The sequence below is a fragment of the Xenia sp. Carnegie-2017 genome, unplaced genomic scaffold, assembly GCF_021976095.1.
Source record: "Xenia sp. Carnegie-2017 unplaced genomic scaffold, XeniaSp_v1 HiC_scaffold_20, whole genome shotgun sequence".
Lineage (NCBI taxonomy): Eukaryota > Metazoa > Cnidaria > Anthozoa > Malacalcyonacea > Xeniidae > Xenia > Xenia sp. Carnegie-2017.
This window is the reverse complement of record NW_025813483.1, coordinates 1,743,430-1,761,791: the sequence shown is the minus strand read 5'-3', so window position 1 is coordinate 1,761,791 and position 18,362 is coordinate 1,743,430. Positions and strand designations below refer to the sequence as shown.

Below are 18,362 nucleotides of genomic sequence, written 5' to 3'. Positions count from 1 at the left end.
ATAACTCAAGAAGATAAGAAAATCGATAAACTGTCAGCGTTCCAACTTTCAAACGGGGTCAATGAAGTTTTGTCATTTTGTAAACTTTTGATCCGGATAAACAAATAATTTGATCAGGGCGTGAGAAGCAAGTAAAAGTTGGGGGGCTCAAGATTTAGGGGCGGTCTTCATTTAAAAAGGGAATATCAGAGTAATTAATCTCGAAGTTTCTAATTTTGATTAATTTTGTCACATCTCAGTAATCAGAGATACTCCAAAATTGATAGCGTTTGGACTTGGCAGCTCATCATGCAAAGTTTTGTCATTTTTTGAACTTTTGACGCAAACAAATATTTTAAATAGTCTATCTTACAACAAGTTGAACAAATATAGACCAGAAAAAAATCACGTGTACTAGCACGTGAAGAATTGAGCTTTCCACCCCAAGTAGGCGCAATTTCTAAAGACATACCTAGCAAAACGTTTTTATGTCATCATCTGTGGTACAAATAAGATAAAGAGATAAATGACTTTATGAATGAGAAAAAAATTCTTCTTGATAAAAGCCATGTTAGATAAAATTAAAATTATTGCACTTAATGATATGCACAACTAAAAGTCTGTGACGTGTCATAATTTTGATTCATTTTGTTGATTTTTTAGCCCTGCCGTACCAATGATATTTGAAAAGACTAATGAAATTAATTGTTGGTGATAATGCAAGAAAGGTCACTATTTTGAAATGATAAATTATCCAATGTGTTATTGAGAAAATCCCACCAAAATCAATAGATGTATCAATATAAAACATATGCAGAGGCCGCGGAACCGGGGGGCATTGGGGGCAAGTGCCCCCCCACGTTTTGCAAAAGGGAAAAATGTGCCCTTTTTCTCGAATGAAAGTGCCCTTTTTCATGGTATAGAAATGCCCTTGTTTTAGGTAAAATTGGACTGAAGAAGTTTTTCTTAGATACAAGTAGCCCCGAGAGTAGAACAAAGTCTGTCGGCATCATGCGAAATCAGCTATAGCTTAGTTTTTGATTTTGATTACCCAGATGGATCAAAAATCGCGTTTGTCGATTGGGGTTGTCTTCGTTTGTCAACTAATACTTGCATAAATGCTTTGAAGACAAACTTGCAGCGTCAACGAGACAACTTCTCTTTGTTTTACGACCAAGTAGTTGCTTCAAGCAAGGCTATCAACTTTGCAGGCGATCCAACACAACCAAGACCGAAGAAAGTTCCGTGGCAACTTCAACACGGAGATGGTGAGCAACATCATTTCCAAACTGCGAAAGATGCCCACCGCGCCCAGTATGTTGAGGCAATTGATGCGTGCTTGGCTTCACTACAGGAGCGCTTCGATCAAAAAACATATTCTGTATAGATGAACATCGAAACCGTGCTCATTAATGCAGCAAACGGGCGTAAGTTAGAGTTGAATGTTGAAGTTGAACACGAAAAATGACCTCGACTTTGACCAACTGAAGGCGGAGTTAAAGCTTCTTGAAAGAATTATCTCGCAGATTTACCTATTGTCCAACTCTTGCAGATTTACCTTCTTGCTCCAATGAGCGCAGCCTCAGGAGAACGATCTTTTTCATGCCAGCGGCTTGTCAAGACACATCTCACGAGCACAATGACGGCAGCACGCTACAATAATCTTATTGTTATGCATGTAAACAAGGCCAGAACTGATGAACTGGACTTACGTTTAATAGCTAAGGACTTTGTTCTGAAAAACGAACGTAGGGTTAGATTTTTTGGGAAATTCTAATGAGATCGCATTACTTAATAAAATTGTTCATGTAGTAATCTTAGTTCAATTTGTTAGCACGCACGCCGAGCAGTAGAGAATACGCATAGCATTCTAAGAATGTCTACCAATATTTTGCAGACTTTGAAAATTAATCATGATTCATGAAACAATGCATATCTGTAATATACTAAAACAGTAAGCTGCAAACTCACATGCCTTTTTCGGTCAGTGCCCCTTTTGAGATACTTCCGCAGCCCCTGAACATATGAAGCGCGAATTCCACCAGGAAAATGACATTCAGGTTTTTTATGACAAATATAACAAAATTCTAGACATAAGGACAAACAATGACACTCTGATAGGTAAACTTATCAATTAAAATACCTTAACAAATTAAGAAAGATTAAAGAAGACGCAACCATCTACATGATGTCTTTGCTTTTTCTTGATAATAAAGAAATTGGAATGTTCAATAAATGCTTGATTTTAATCACCTGCTGTTTTTATTGTAAAATATTGAATTCTGTTCATAACAGCGAGACGATAAAATGAGATGAGCAAATTTTATATTTTAGCTATAATTGAAATATACACGACAGGGATTGATTTAGAAATTTTATTGCAAATTCAAATTCAGTTCAACTCAATCAACTCATAAATGTTGTACACATTTAACTATTATTAATTTTCAGTATTGACATGGGTGTACGGGACCAAAAACATCAGGATGCGGACACTATTTTGCTCGACCAAAGCGGAAATCCTTTACATGCATTGTCGTAGTTAGACATGAAGAAAGACATGAACTTCTGGGGAGCATATTTTCTAACGCCAAACGCGTGAGCCTTTCTAGCGAGGTCTATAAAGTCATGCTCACCCTTGGAAAATTTCTAAATCCCATCTAATCCCAAAAAGGTGATTACGATGACTTGGTATAAGGGTTTGATTATAAAATCTTTGATTGGCTAATCTATAATCTAAAACAAATATGGCGGATTCAACTCTCGTCTTTCGTCTTTCAAAAATTTTAATTGACGATATATTTTCTTACTTGGAACAACAGAATGTTTTCTGTTAGGATTGTAGATGCAGATTTTACGTGGGAAAACCTATAGATGGCTTAGATATTTTGTTTTCTAAATTTCATGAGGCGAATGTTAACCGTGTTCCAGTTTTGAGGATATTTGGCTCAACTCCTGGTGGACAGAAAACTTGTGTTCATATTCATCAAGTATTTCCTTACTTATACATACCTTACGATGGAACTAAACCCACAGATAAATATCTGAAACAATTTACGACAAGTGTAGACTTTGCTGTTCAAGTTGCGTTTGGTAGAACATCATCTTCTATGAAATATGTTCATAAAACTGAAATTGTTAAAAAAATGTAAGTTATTTTCCTTGTTTTCTCCTCATGTTGACAAAGCTTACTATTATTAAATCTTTTTTACTCTCTTCTTTACATCACAATACAAAATCTTCCATTTTCGACCCAATAACGTTTCAATATTATTCACCCAAAATGATTTTATTTTTAGACCATTTTATGGTTATCATGAGAACGAAGAAGAGTTTATTAAGATGGAGTTGTACAATCCAAGAATAATTCCCAAGTAAGATATATTTTTCATGTTGTTCTAACATAAAACGACATCAAAATTTTTCATTTTTTTTCAGACTTGTTGATCTTCTTCAGAATGGAGCTATATTGAACAAGTCATTTCAACCACACAAAGCTCATGTTCCTTATATTCTACAGGTAATTATTGTTTTTTATTATTAATGAGGAAAAAACACATCTTTGATTGTTATAACCCAGACTGGAGTGGTTAGTTTGTAAACTGTGCACCAGACAGGGGGCAAGGCCTGCAAAGTTTGTTGTTTATTTCTTTAGAAATTAATCTCATTCATTGTTTTTCAAAGTAATTGATTAAAGCAATATTTGTATTGTACATAGGAGTAAAAAATGGGCTGACTTTTCTACCGACATCAGAGATGCAACATTTGCATGTATAGGTGCCCACTTTGCTATAATTATACATCAGATCTCAGGTGCCCAATAAAAACATTCCATTATGGATTATAGCTGTAAATTTCATGTGCAAAACATTTTGTCAATAAAGTGAATGGTTTGAACACATTGTGGAAGTATAGCTGCATGTTTGTTGATGTTGATCATAAAGGATACTACAGTATTGAGAAGGACTGTTGGGGTAGTCTTGATTGATGTTTTCACATCTAGATGAGATGATTACTGGTAACAATGTTAAAATGTCATTCAACACTAATGCCACTGACCTTCTTTAGTCTTTTCCTACCTGGATGGTCAACTTCTATAGATTTTCACTAAGTTACATTATAAGAATTATATTGAAATATCGTTTATTTTAGTTTCTAATTGATTACAATCTTTATGGTATGAACTTACTTCATGTAAGAAAAGTTCATTTTAGAGGAATTTCTTCAAAAACAGGAAAGTTTCATTATTGATTTTTCAGCATTCTATAAAAATCTAACACCACAAATGATTATTTACCATCAAATTGAATTTTATAGATAAAAATCTTTCATATAATAATAAATCAATTCCACTTCATGGTTCATCTCCAAATTCATTTCTCAATTTTCCTTCATCTCAACACTGGAATGAAGACACTATTCCTAGGTTTGTCTGATTCATATATTTTACACTTGAAGATTAATTGAAACCAAAAGGATTTGTGTAAATCCTTAATCCTAAATTTGACACATGTATGATTTATCCCAAGATTTAGAGTCAATGCTCAATCCAGATTACAGAATTTACATTTAAAAATTAGTTTAACTTTGGAATGATTCTTTGTGATAACTATCTTTACAGTTGATATTCATCATTTTAATGTTTGTTATTTGTCATTATTTAGAAATTTATGCCTGGATCCTACTGTGAAAAAGTCAGTCGTTGTGAACTTGAAGTTGATGTAATTGCTGAAGACATCTTGAATCAAATAAATGTTGAAAGTAAAATTTACTTATCTTTATGTCTTCATTTTACTGTTTATACATCTTTAATGAGTTTATTATGTTTATGAAGGTTGTATTGGTCATAATCCTGGTATAACTGCTATGTGGGAAGATGAAAGACAACGAAGACGAGATATTGGACTATCTTCACAAGTTGCTCTTCCTGTTTCACAAGGTAAGGTACAAAAAAATACATGTCACATCATTGTATAGCTCACAATACATTTCATGTATTTTATATTGTTATGGTATTTATGATTTATGAGGCTCTGACTTATATATCCCAAAATACAGCTGTTTTCTAGTGTATAAAATTTCATGTTTTCTTAAGTTTAAACATTGTCATCGTTACATGAAGATGTGTACAACTGCTCCTTTATTAATTTTCTTTTACTTAACAGTTAACAATACGTAGGTAAAAATTCAACTTTTTTTGTCGTTAGATCGTATTCAGTGTGCGAATTAGTTGAGAAAAAATGATGTGCAATTTTTTTTGACAAAAGTGTTTCTTTAGAGGCATAATGAAATCGATATTACGTTAATTATTACATACCGCTAATTGCTAAATTAATATTTTTAAACGTGAACAAATTCATATGATTTACGACAGTGTTTTTCGTTACAATCGCTGATCCAGTTACAAATGTATGAGAGAAATTTTTTGCGCATGTTTTTCTCTCGTCTTTTTGTGTAAAAGTGAAAAGAGAATAATCGAATGTACTTTTGCTTTCTGATTATTAACAGTAACATCCTTGATGTTTGCTTACGATAAAAAACATCATATTTGTTCAAGGTTGCCAGTTTGGCTCAATAATTTCTGCCAAATTTCGCTTCTTTTTCTCACGTTAGACTTATTTAAAATCGAAATTCCCTTTGGTTTATTTTCAAATTTGGCGTATTTAAGTTTTTTTTTGTCTTATTTAAACAATCAAAATCAAAATGTTTCCTGATTTTACTGAAAATACTCAAAATAGCTATGATGCCAAAAACAGTACGTAACGGTTTACAAAACAACGCTAATGCAAAAATTGACATTAATAATGTATTACACCCCTATTGTCATAAGCATATAATCACCATGTATGTAGATTGTTGACAGACTTCCCAGTCTCCGTGACAACGTCTTTAAATTTGATGACATTGTGCCAACATGGATTTTAATGTCGTGCAACACACTCGTTTATAAAGTAAAGATCAGGAAAGATTAAGCTTGAAAACTTTTTTCAATTTATGTGGTAGTAATCAATGACGAAGTTTTTTGCATATCGTTTGAAAAAGTGATGTGCAATTGTTTTCATTTTAGCTAAAACGATGTGTAAATTGCACATTGCACACCGTTAATTCGCACACTGGTATTGAAACACCTGTATTGAGTCTTGAGAAAGAATTTAAACAAAGAATCAAAGAAATTATTGATAAAAGAAATAAAGTGATGTAAGATTTGACCTTGTGATGTTTAATGATTTAACTTTATATTTTTATAAATTTCAAATAAACTTGCAGTCAAAGTGAGTTGGAAACAATGGAAAAATCTCTTTCACCCGAAGACTTTAAAGAATTTTCTCAAAGTATTTTGTCAGAAGGCAAGCAACCACAGTATGAAGCAACAATAAACCAAGGTTAGATGATTTTTGTCAACTTATTTCAAGTTATAATCATACAATAAAATATTTCTATTTTTTCTGTTTTAGATGTGGATGTGGATAGTCCAGTTGTTGATCAGTCAGTTATAGATGTTCTACAAGCCAGCCAGGCCAGCAATTCATGTATTATTCACCAAAAATAATTCTTTCTCTCTCAAGGGCTCAAATTTTTGGTAATATAAGACATTTATTTAGCTGGAGAGCTGGATAAAGAATTGGTGGAGATTTTAATGAGTTTGGATAAAGATGACAATGAAACACTGCTGCATGAATGTTCTCATATTGCGGGCTCACAAAGTAAGTATGAACATTCCATTATATGAATATTGTATTGAGATCAAAACTACCATAATTAGACATGGATATCAATGGTGATTGTGTACAGTTTCATTTGTGTTTAGTAAAATTTGTCTTATATGAAGTTTTACAATGAATCTTTTTTATTTTATTGTTTATTGAGAAGGTAGTGATGATGAACATGATGAAGATATTGATGAAGATAAAGAATCAATATTAATGTTACAGCCATTTTGGAAAGATGATGAAGAGGAACATGATTCCCAAAGGTAAAAGTATCCATTTTTGTTTATAAAATATAGACAGAAAAATGCGTGCGTTGATTTGTCTTTAGTTGAGTTAACATTAGCAAACTTGACATGAGCGAACCTATCTGAGCTCAATCAATTAAAATCAATCAAAGCGAATTTCCAAATCAATCATGAATACATGTTACAGGAAAAATTAAAACATTTGTTTTAAATTTGTCTGTTTTGTATTATCGTTGTTTTATAAAAGAAGTAAAAGATATTTTTCGTGTTTACACAGGCTTATGCAAACCTCGGAGACGTTTGTGAGAACTTTGGAGCAGGTGCAAGCCTTTGACTCTGGTCATCACTGATCGAGTTCTCCCAAAGTTCTCCTTGCTTTTCATAATCCTGTGCAAACACTGTAAACAAATTAAATGAAAAACAATCAATCTTCTCTAAAGTTTTAAGTAGCTATCTTCTTCACTTGCAGCTCGGAGGATGAAGAGGAAATGGACTGGAAACCACCTTTACGTATGTCTCAAGTGGATGGTCCTGATAATGAAGAGGACTCCAGGGGACATGTGTAGTCAATCAATTTTCACTCCGCGAGAGAATCTCGAAACACTAAACACGCGTGTCTGGGTGTAATCTCGCGTGTCTCGATGTAAGATTTGGCTTTAATTATTTGCTTCAGGTAGCGTTCCATGTTCAATGGTAACAACATACATCATCTTAAAGCAATTTTATTTGTTTAATTCCCACGCAGGCAGAAAGTTCTCTCTCATCCTAAATGTACAGCAGCTGTTCGACAAACATCATTTAGTAAAGATGGAAGGTAAATTTTACATGTTACATTTCATCTCACGGGAACAATTTCTTTGTTTACCCATGTAAAATTATTGTTTTTTTGAACATTTTTCAAAGTCAAGGAAAGCATGTGAAAAGAACATAGATAACATTTTCATAATGATAAAATAACATGTTTTTCTCATTAAAACTTTCACTTTGCGAAGATATTTTACTATTTGTTTTCCTGTGGCACATTTTTCATTTATCTACCAAGAGCCCATTTCCAACGCGAAATTGAAAGTGACCGTTTTCGTTCATTGGTCATTGAGAATAAGTTTTTTGCGAGATTTTAGAGTTGATTTCACAGTATTTACACCTTGTAAATTGTCAAGTTTCTTAGAGCAAAGTCCACTATGACTGGATGGTAAATAATTTGCACAGCGAATATTTAACTTTCAACAACCTTAGCGGTAGTCATTTGACTTTGAATTTTCTGTTGAAGTAAAACACACGAATTTAAATATGTTAACGTTTCTTTAATTGACGTCATAACTAAAATTATTATTGTGATTGGCTCCATAGGAGCATGTCACCTTTCACAAAGACAACAAGTAATCCTTCAATGCGTTTTTAAGGCCTGTTTCAAACATTGCATTTTACATGCGCCCAATGCATTTAAAACAAAAGATAATGAGATAAAATTCCTTATTATCTTTTGTCTTAAATACATTCGGCACATGCAAAATGCGATGTTTGAAACCGACCTTAAAAACGCATTGAAGGATGACTTGTTGTCTTTGTGAAAGGTGACATGGGACCAATCACAATAATAATTTTAGTTATGAAATTAAAGAAACAACATGTTTAAATTCGTGCGTTTTACTTCAACAGAAAATTACTCACTTTAACGTTGTAGGAAGAAAGGTAAATTCTGTCTTTTTACTGACGAATACTGAAGTATGAGTTACATGGAATAATGAACTGGTCATAGTGTAGGCTTCGTAATCTGAAAGCTTTCACTGTAAAATGCTTTCATCACGATTATAAGCCATTGATCGTGCGAAACTTGTTACATCGTTCAAACTCAACTCACTAAAGCTATTCGTGCAATGAAGGTGAATGTTCTACCGTTTAAATAGTCAAACAGAAAACATATAACAATTTGTTCATTCTCAATATATCTGATTAAGAATTTAAAACGCAAACTAACGTCATATGCAGAGTTATTCATCATGAAATCTCATTTCTGTGTTCATATTTTCTTATATTGTAGATCCCACAAGAATGGAGTTGTGAAAGTCCCTTTACCACCTGTGTCATTCACTTCAATTACTCTTACTAGTTTGTCATTACTCATGTGTCATGGTGATTCATGGCCAAGAATGTTTATTTGTAGTTTGGATTCTTCGTTGATGTCAGTTGTTTGTTCATATAATGATGATGGGCCCCATTGTTATATGAACCCACCTAATTCTGGTCAACTGATACTCACAGAAGATCAACTCTGCACTAAGCATTCTTTGAGTAATGATAAAACTAGGGTATTGAAGGGCGGTCCCTTTTCCTTCGCTTGAAGTTACCATAACAGTGCATTGTGAATTGTAGTTTATCGAAATGGCGATTCATCATATCAGTAGCTACTTTATTGGTTGATGAAGCTCCTTACTTCGTGTATGGAATGGTATCGACATGTTAAATGGACATTTCATAACGGCATATGTACGTATGAACATTTACATTGAAGTGATTGCACTATAAAAATGGACTACATTCTACGAAGATGGAGACAAGCCAGTGGAAAAACTCGATGTATATCTTGTGGTTTGTAAGTTGAGTAGATATAAGTGTTAAAATTAACTTGTATGACTAACTGCATGAGATAGTTGAAAAGGATCCTGATTGTCTATCTTTATAATTTGAAACTTAATCATTAAATACACCCAACTTAAAAAAGTGTCGATAAAAGATGTCACTTGCTGTGAGAAAATAGCTGGCTTTCACTCGCTACTTTTTAGTAATTTTCTTTAACGTTTATTAAGAAAATTGCAATGATGCAAGTAAGGTTCATTGAATTACTAAGATAAAAATTTTAAAATTAATTTCAACCATACAACGTAAAAACTACGCGGTGAAAAAGGAAGAGACCGACCAAGTCTCCTGGATCAAACTGACCTGGACAACCCTTGGAAATCAGGTATTAAGGTTTTGTTCTTTTCTATATTATTAATTTCTATTTTTGTTCCTTCATTATGCTGACATTTATAACGTGTTTTTTATAGAGTAGCTATGTCTGTAGGCCTTCTAACTGGACAATGAATGAACGACGAAGTCGGGCAGAAACACCAAGAAACAAGCGTCATTATTATAAGATTCACACTTGCTAATTTATTTATCCATAATGTCTATCAGTATAGTTCATTTTCAAATTCGACCGTTAAAAATTTCCGTATAACTTAATGTTCACAAGACATGAAGGAACGATGCAATTTGCACAAATATAAAATGCTTTCACTCGTGTGTTTTGTCAGAAAAACACACGAGTGAAAGCATTTTATATTTGTGCAAATTGCATCATTCCTTCATGTCTTGCACAACATCACTCTTCTCCAAAATACGTCCTAACTCTGCTTTTAGCTGGAAAAAATTAAACCAAAAAACTAATTATCTTTCTCTAAGTAATTGTGATTCAACAGACAGTTTTGCTATAGCATACATACTCATGGACAGGGGCAGATTAATAATTGGCAAAAAACTCATATTCATAAATTCATATGCTACATATAATCTGTTGAATTAAAATTGCTTGTAGTACTAGAATGTAGTAAAGTAAACCATGCACATATGAATATTACCCTATATTCTTTCTTTCTCAAAACATCGGCATGATGACTTACATCGAAATGGTAAAGAGGAACCAGGCTTGCAGAGTCTCCTAAGCTTACTTGAGAGCCTGTATCTAGATCGCTGTACTTCATTGCAGCGTCTTGAAACATCATGTAGGCTCTGCTGTAATTGCTATTAGCAGCTGTTTAATTAACATCAAGCTCTTTTTCAGGATACTTTTGAGTGTTATTGATCTCAACATAAATTCGACTTAAATTAGCATGGTCAAAGACATGTATAGTTTGTTCTTGATTGTTAAGGAACTTCACAACTTCTGAATAGCTAGATATTGCAAACTAAACTCATAAATATACTTTGATAGTTCCATACAAGTTTCTTAATAAAAACTGTTCCAGTAAATAAATGACAGTTGAAAACTTAAAAAAATACAAATGTTTGAATATTGTCAATAATATATATAAAAGATTGAACCTTTGTTAAAAGAAATCAACAATAAAACTGTTTCTAATAATCATTAGTATAAAGAAGGCATACCTAAAATGAAAAAAGAAATTGATTTTCTTCATCATTGAAAATGAGCAACAAATTCGTTTCCTCTTGTTCTATCTCCTTGTACGTTTTATCAATGACAGGAGTATTTTAACTTATAGCAAATAAAAGATAAATAGAAGTCCAAATGCTTCAGTTTCAATGTCTATAGTTTGTTTATAACCAATTGAAGATTGTTGTATATTATTGCAGTACATGTTCAGGTGCAAATGCTTTTATTACAATTTCCATCGCTCGTTCATCAAAATCTTTTGCTTTTTCGTACTCTCCCATTTCACTGTAAACAAAACTCAGAATGATGTACGCTGTCGCAATATTAACATGGTCAGGTCCAAATGTTTTCGTGCCAATTTCTATCGCTCGTTCACAAAAATCTTTTGCTTTTTCGTACTCTCCCATTTTACTGTAAACCAAACCCAGATTATTGTACGTTGTCGCAATATTAACATGGTCAGGTCCAAATGTTTTCGTTTCAATTTCTATCGCTCGTTCATAAACATCTTTTGCTTTTTCGTACTCTCCCATATTATTGTAAACCGTACCCAGATTGTTGTACGCTCTCGCAATATTAACATGGTCAGGTCCAAATGTTTTTGCTTGAATTTTCATCGCTCGTTCATAAAAATCTTTTGCTTTTTCGTAGTCTCCCATATTACAGTAAAGCGAACCCAGATTGTTGTACGTTGTCGCAATATTAACATGGTCAGGTCGAAATGTTTTTGTTAGAATTTTCATCGCTCGTTCATAAAAATCTTTTGCTTTTTCGTACTCTTCCATATTTCTGTAAAGTGAACCCAGATTGTTGTACGTTGACGCAATATTAACATGGTCAGGTCCAAATAATTTCGTTTGAATTTCTATCGCTCGTTCATAAAAATCTTTTGCTTTTTCGTACTCTTCCATATTAAAGTAAACGAAACCCAGATTGTTGTACGCTGTCGCAATATTAACATGGTCAGGTCCAAATGTTTTTGCTTGAATTTTCATCGCTCGTTCATAAAAATCTTTTGCTTTTTCGTAGTCTCCCATATTACAGTAAACCAAACCCAGATTGTTGTACGTTGTCGCAATATTAACATGGTCAGGTCCAAATGTTTTTGTTTGAATTTTCATCGCTCGTTCATAAAAATCTTTTGCTTTTTCGTACTCTTCCATATTTCTGTAAAGTGAACCCAGATTGTTGTACGTTGACGCAATATTAACATGGTCAGGTCCAAATGTTTTCGTTTGAATTTCTATCGCTCGTTCATAAAAATATTTTGCTTTTTCGTACTCTCCCATATTAAAGTAAACCAAACCCAGATTGTTGTACGTTGTCGCAATATTAACATGGTCAGGTCCAAATGTTTTCGTGTAAATTTCTATCGCTCGTTCATAAAAATCTTTTGCTTTTTCGTACTCTCCCATTTTTCTGTAAACCGAACCCAGATTGGTGTACGCTGTCCCAATATTAACATAGTAAGGTCCAAATGTTTTTGTTTGAATTTCTATCGCTCGTTCATAAAAATCTTTTGCTTTTTCGTACTCTCCCATATTATCGTAAACCAAACCCAGATTGTTGTACGTTGACGCAATATTAACATGGTCAGGTCCAAATGCTTTCGTTTGAATTTCTATCGCTCGTTCATAAAAATCTTTTGCTTTTTCGTACTCTCCATATTAAAGTAAACGAAACCCAGATTGTTGTACGTTGTCGCAATATTAACATGGTCAGGTCCAAATGTTTTCGTTTTTCTATCGCTCGTTCAAAAAATCTTTTGCTTTTTGTACTCTCCCATATTATGTAAACCGAACCCAGATTGTTGTACGTTGTCGCAATATTAACATGGTCAGGTCCAAATGCTTTCGTTTCAATTTCTATCGCTCGTTCATGAAAATCTTTTGCTTTTTCGTACTCTCCCATATCATTGTAAACCAAACCCAGATTGCTGTACGTTGTCGCAATATTAACATGGTCAGGTCCAAATGTTTTTGTTTGAATTTGCATTGCTCGCTCGTGAAAATCTTTAGCATTTTCATACTCTCCATTCCTCCTAAGCAATGAACCCAGCTCGTTGTACGAATATGAAACATCAATATGATCAACTCCTAACACTTTAGCTTGAATTTCTGTTATTTCATGAAGTACTTTTGTTGCAAGTTTATAGTTGCAAAATCTTTTCAAAACAACTACAAAATAATTGGCAAATTTCCACTTTCTTTCATCAAGTTTTTGTTTTGATGATTTTACATCGATCAACTTATTTAGAAAATGTTGAAAGGATGAATTTGTTATGAATTTAATTAGATGTGGAATTATTTTGATTTCATCTTCTCTGTCTTCAAAATGATTTAGTGCACAAGCAACTTGACAGGCAAGATCAGCTGCAGACTTTTTAGAATTATTTTCGTTTTGTTTACAGCCAAAGGTCTGCGATGAATAATTTATGATGGCTTCGTGTACAACGCTGTGCAGGCGGATGTCGTTGTTTTCCGTTTGAAGGAATAAAGAACAATGCTTTAATTGAAGACAGACATTTTCTGCAGATTTTTGTGGATCAATGCTTTTAATAAATTGTATTATAACATCTTGTGGTAAGGGATCGGAAGATATTATTGAGAAAAGTTTAAAAACATGTTCCAACAAGATGGATTCTTCGGCATTTTTTTGAACTGCTAGCATAACAGTTTTCATTCCTAAGTAAGCTGTGTTTATTTTTTGAAAATTGCCATCCATGTTCTGTCGCTCTCCTTCATTCAACTTATCAAAATATTGCTCCCAGGTGAATGTCGGACTTACACTTTTTACACTACCGACGTAGGAAGCAGCATTTGCCAGGAACAACGGTTGACGATCTAATTTTTCTAATAAATCTTTTAAAATATGTTCATCTTTATTATGAATATCAGAAAAGACAGATAGAAGTTGTCGACATTCTTCATCATTCATACCATGACTAACTGAAATGTGTTTATTTAGATTTCCATCTGGTGGTATAGCATCTGTATTTTGGACAGTTACTATAATTTGACCATTTTTCCAGCTATAATCACCAACTTGAGGTAATAATGGATAAATTTTATGAAGTTCAACCACGTTATCTACAACAATCCACCATGTTTGCCAAGATTTCAGTTGTTGTGTCAATAATAATTGTAAATCTTTAATTTTTTTTTCGCTGCTTTTTGCTTCTTTCAGAATATTTTCAATGACAGTTTTATCATTGCTTAATCGTTTAGAAAAGTCTTCATAACTTTTCAAAAGAGAGTCGATATCTTTTCCTTCGAGTGTCATCACAAATGTCGTATTCTTTTCCCAGTCAAACGAGTTATACATTCCTTCACAAACTTGTCTAGCTAATTCCGATTTACCGCTGCCAGGATTACCAGAAATATAGTAATATGTTAGTTCATTATTGTTAGTACTGCGCAAGTTATTGAGATCTGCTGTGACTTGATTAAGTAACTCTGTACGTTTAACCACATTGTGATTTGGTTTGCAAGGAAGTTTTCGAAAAGAATTAAATGTGTTTCGTTGACATTTAATTTTATTAATTTCAGTGAATGAAAATACTAAATCTTTAAATGAGTTTTCAATATCACAAAGCATTGTTTGAAATTCGTCATCAGAAACTTTTCCTTTATTTTCATGGATAAAGTAGTTTCTGATAACACGAAGTTTATCCACAGCAGCCTTAGATTTTGGGTCAAGTTTTGTTCCAACTGAGTTGGAAAACAATATTGCTGCAAACAGTGTTGTACAATCCCACTTACTGGTGTCACCATTTTGAAATTTTGACAGAATGTGTTGGTCATGAGGTTTAGGTTTCTTTTTTGTTTTTTCATTATTGAACAACCTCATACCACTGACGTTTGTATTTTCCCATTCTCCGTGGGATTTTTTGTAATGAGTGTTCCATTCTTGAATAAAAAGATCAACAAGTTTCTTTTCAACAACATCTGTAAGTATTTCTTGCAGATACGAGTTATTAATTTTTTCTCTTGACTGCATCTAAAGGTCATAAAATTATTAATGTCAACATAAATTGGTTCTTTAATTTGAATTTATACACAACTAAAATTGTTGAAGATCAAACATAGCTACGTAATGTTACAGTTTTACTTGTACGTGTAAATGAATATCGAGGATGGAAGCTGAAAACAACACAGTTGGACATTTTAGTTTTCCTGCATTTAGGCATTTGGCTACATTTTGGTAGTGGCGTCGCCAGGATTTTGAGAGTGGAAAGGCACAAAAATTGTTCTAGGTCAGTCATTAGCGAAATGGCGCTAAAAATTGCTTCTGCACTGGGAAAATTTTTGAAATATTTATAACAACATGAATAGTTTCAATTTTTTAACTTCCCAGTTTAACAACATGTTTGTAAATGTAGATCGTCCAGGTTTGTATAGTCCTGAGAAGGACTGTTTTTGTTGTTGTTGACTGACGTTTCGACAACCTTAGCGGTAGTCATCTTCAGAGTCAAATGAGGAGTAAACGTCAGGTTAGCCGCATTTGTTATCTGGTTCTTACGTCATTGTATTGTGTGTACAGGAAATGTGTATTGTCATTGTGAATGTGTGTACACATTTTCTGTGCATACCAGGCGTTGCAGATTCGACACTTGAATAAATAGACTACACCAGATCTCAGAGGTTTGGGAATTTTGTCCTTAAAGGGGAAGAAAGAAGAGATACGTAGGGAAGGGCGGAAAACAAATTTAATAGATATATGTGGGAAGGCTGCAGCACAAAAGCTATTGATTTGTGTACGAATTTGAAGGGAGTGTATGTGACCTTTCACCGGAAAGGAAGACAAAAATAGATGGGCATTTTAAGAGCAGTCAAGACAGGTGGTTTGGAGGTGTTGTTAAGGAAGCGAAGTGTGATTTGGTCAATTATACGTGAAGGAAAACCGTTTTTGGTGAGTGATTTTCGGGTAAATTCGAGTTGTGTATGAAAATTTTCGTAAATAGAACAAAGGTTGAAGATGCGGTCTGAAGATGTCTTGAGTAAAGACGAAACGTTACAATAAATTCAATTTTACAATATTTTTTGGTCTATTTCTATGGCTCTAATCAAAACTTTATGTTGGGCATTAATTTTTATTACACGATTTCGTAAAGCATTATTAATGCTTTAATATACACGAGTTTTTTTAAACATGTTTCGACATGATGTTATATGAAATAATATTGATGCAAGATTTATATAGATACATACATAATAAAAGGAAATAAGATAAATTAATGGGGAGCGTCCGAGTGTATTATAAATTCAATACAATATTTAGTTTATAATACGCTCGGACGCTCCCCCAATAATTAATCTTATTTCCTTTTTATTGTTGCAATTTATGTATCATATTACTTTTATATAAACCTTGTATCACTTATTATTTCACTCATACTGAAGATGGCATTATAAGATGTCGAAACATGTCTATTTTAAAAAAAACTTGTCGTGTATATTAAATGCGCATTAGCAATAGTGCTTTTACGAAATTATCCATGAATATCTTATTCCCTCTACTGCCTCGTGACCATGCACATGATGTGTATCGATGTAGAACATTACTATTATATAGTAGAAATTTATTTCTTTTTATTATTATATAAAGATATATGAAAGTTAACAAGTTCATTTTCCAAACTTGATTCGAGCTAGTTCCAAATCTCACCAAAATCAACAAATTTATCTTTATAAAACATTTACATACGTACATAGCGCGGAAGTAGAATATTTTACAGAAAAACAAAATAATCGATAAATGGACATGAAACATTAAATCGCAAAATCAAAATACAATTTAACAAAGAAAGGTAAAGTTTAAAATCAACATACCTTCAAAAATTCAGAAAGATTACAAGACACAACCAACTACATGATATCTCAGGTGCGGCGTTCTAGTCGATTCTATGGAATAATTTAAATGATTTACGTTTCCGGTCACGTGAGATATGTTAACCCTAACCCTAGGAAAAAGGCTCCTACAATATACCGGAAGAAAAACCAACTTTCGTTTTACCAACCAAACATTTGACTCTGAAGATGACTACCGCTAAGGTTGTCGAAACGTCAGTCAACAACAACAAAAACAGTCCTTCTCAGGACTATACAAACCTGGACGATCTACATTTACAAACATGCTACAAAACATCAAACAAATCACTCCATTCGTCTTATGAGACGTGGCTAAAAGGCGGTAAAGTACGGGTACAAAACGTCGGCAGGTAGTCGTGGGAGATACATACGTTGTACTTTGGTCGTTTAACTTATGTTATTGTGTCATTGGTAATATCGATAATATTTTCTGATTTGTGATTTTCTTGCTGGTAATTTTAAAAGATGCCAAGGTACATTAAATAGCGGCCTTATAGCTGTTAGACTTTTCAACATTTATTTTCATTTTATACATTTTTATAATAATTTTTGTAGGAGCAATAAAAGGTTTAAAGCAACTGTAGCTGTCACATATCATGATGAGGATGGCCATGTTGAGAGAGAGGAGGTGCATTTGTCAGAATTGGTTACTGAGGATCATAGAGGAAGCTGTTCTTTTAACAGTCCTGATAATTGTGGTGCATTGGAAGGCCATGAACTGGGAATGGAACAAGATAACAGTGATCTTGAAAGTGATGTTCACCATGATTGTGAAGAATCATCTTCTTATTACCAGAAAGTTGAAAGAAAACAAAAAGCATGGGAAAATTTGCGACATTCAATTATAAAGAATACATTTCAGTTTGCTGGCAAAAATTGGAGCAGTCTGAAATGTATTCATTGTGATAATGAAGCAAAGTTTAGGTGCAGTGATTGTGGTCGAATGGCAAAGTATTGTGAGAACTGTATGTTAAAGATGCACACAACCATAAATATTTGTCATCATGTTGAAATATTTAAGGTAACCTTTATGAGCTAGATATTATAAAAGTGTTTACAGTTAACTCTCTCAACACTTGCAACAAAAAATGCAAAAATAAAATGAGAGTTTACATTGTGAAACATGCTACGAAGCACTAATCTAATATTTTTTATGAATGCAAGAAAGGGGATTGATTACAACTTATTTCTACGAGGTTATTCATTGCTTTGTAGGATGGCATGTTTTGGCCATATAAACTCATGAACATGCTGGTGTATGATTGTTCATGCCAAACAGCTCGTCACAAAAGAAGTGTTTCTGTTGTTGATGTTAAAGGTATGTTATATGTAAAATGTGCTGCAAAAGTTTCTTCATTTTAGCTGGGATGGTTCAACACAATTATAATTTTGGATCTCTTTCAAT

General features: G+C 33.2%; 2 protein-coding genes across 2 annotated transcripts; both read left to right on the top strand.

The window, feature by feature from the left end:
• Positions 1-1,618: 1,618 nt before the first annotated feature.
• Positions 1,619-7,500, top strand: LOC124440916 (DNA polymerase zeta catalytic subunit-like). Its single transcript, XM_046991340.1, has 8 exons — positions 1,619-1,732; positions 2,817-3,127; positions 3,279-3,353; positions 3,418-3,499; positions 4,644-4,740; positions 4,814-4,918; positions 6,850-6,952; positions 7,404-7,500. Exons 1-8 carry the CDS (start codon positions 1,619-1,621, stop codon positions 7,498-7,500), a joined length of 984 nt encoding a protein of 327 aa, XP_046847296.1.
• Positions 7,501-17,290: 9,790 nt separating this feature from the next.
• On the top strand, positions 17,291-18,086 carry LOC124442064. The gene is made up of 2 exons (XM_046992588.1): positions 17,291-17,368; positions 17,513-18,086. The coding sequence occupies exons 1-2, from the start codon at positions 17,352-17,354 to the stop codon at positions 17,994-17,996; spliced, it is 501 nt and encodes a 166-aa protein (XP_046848544.1). The 5' UTR covers positions 17,291-17,351; the 3' UTR covers positions 17,997-18,086.
• The last annotated feature ends 276 nt before the right edge of the window (positions 18,087-18,362 follow it).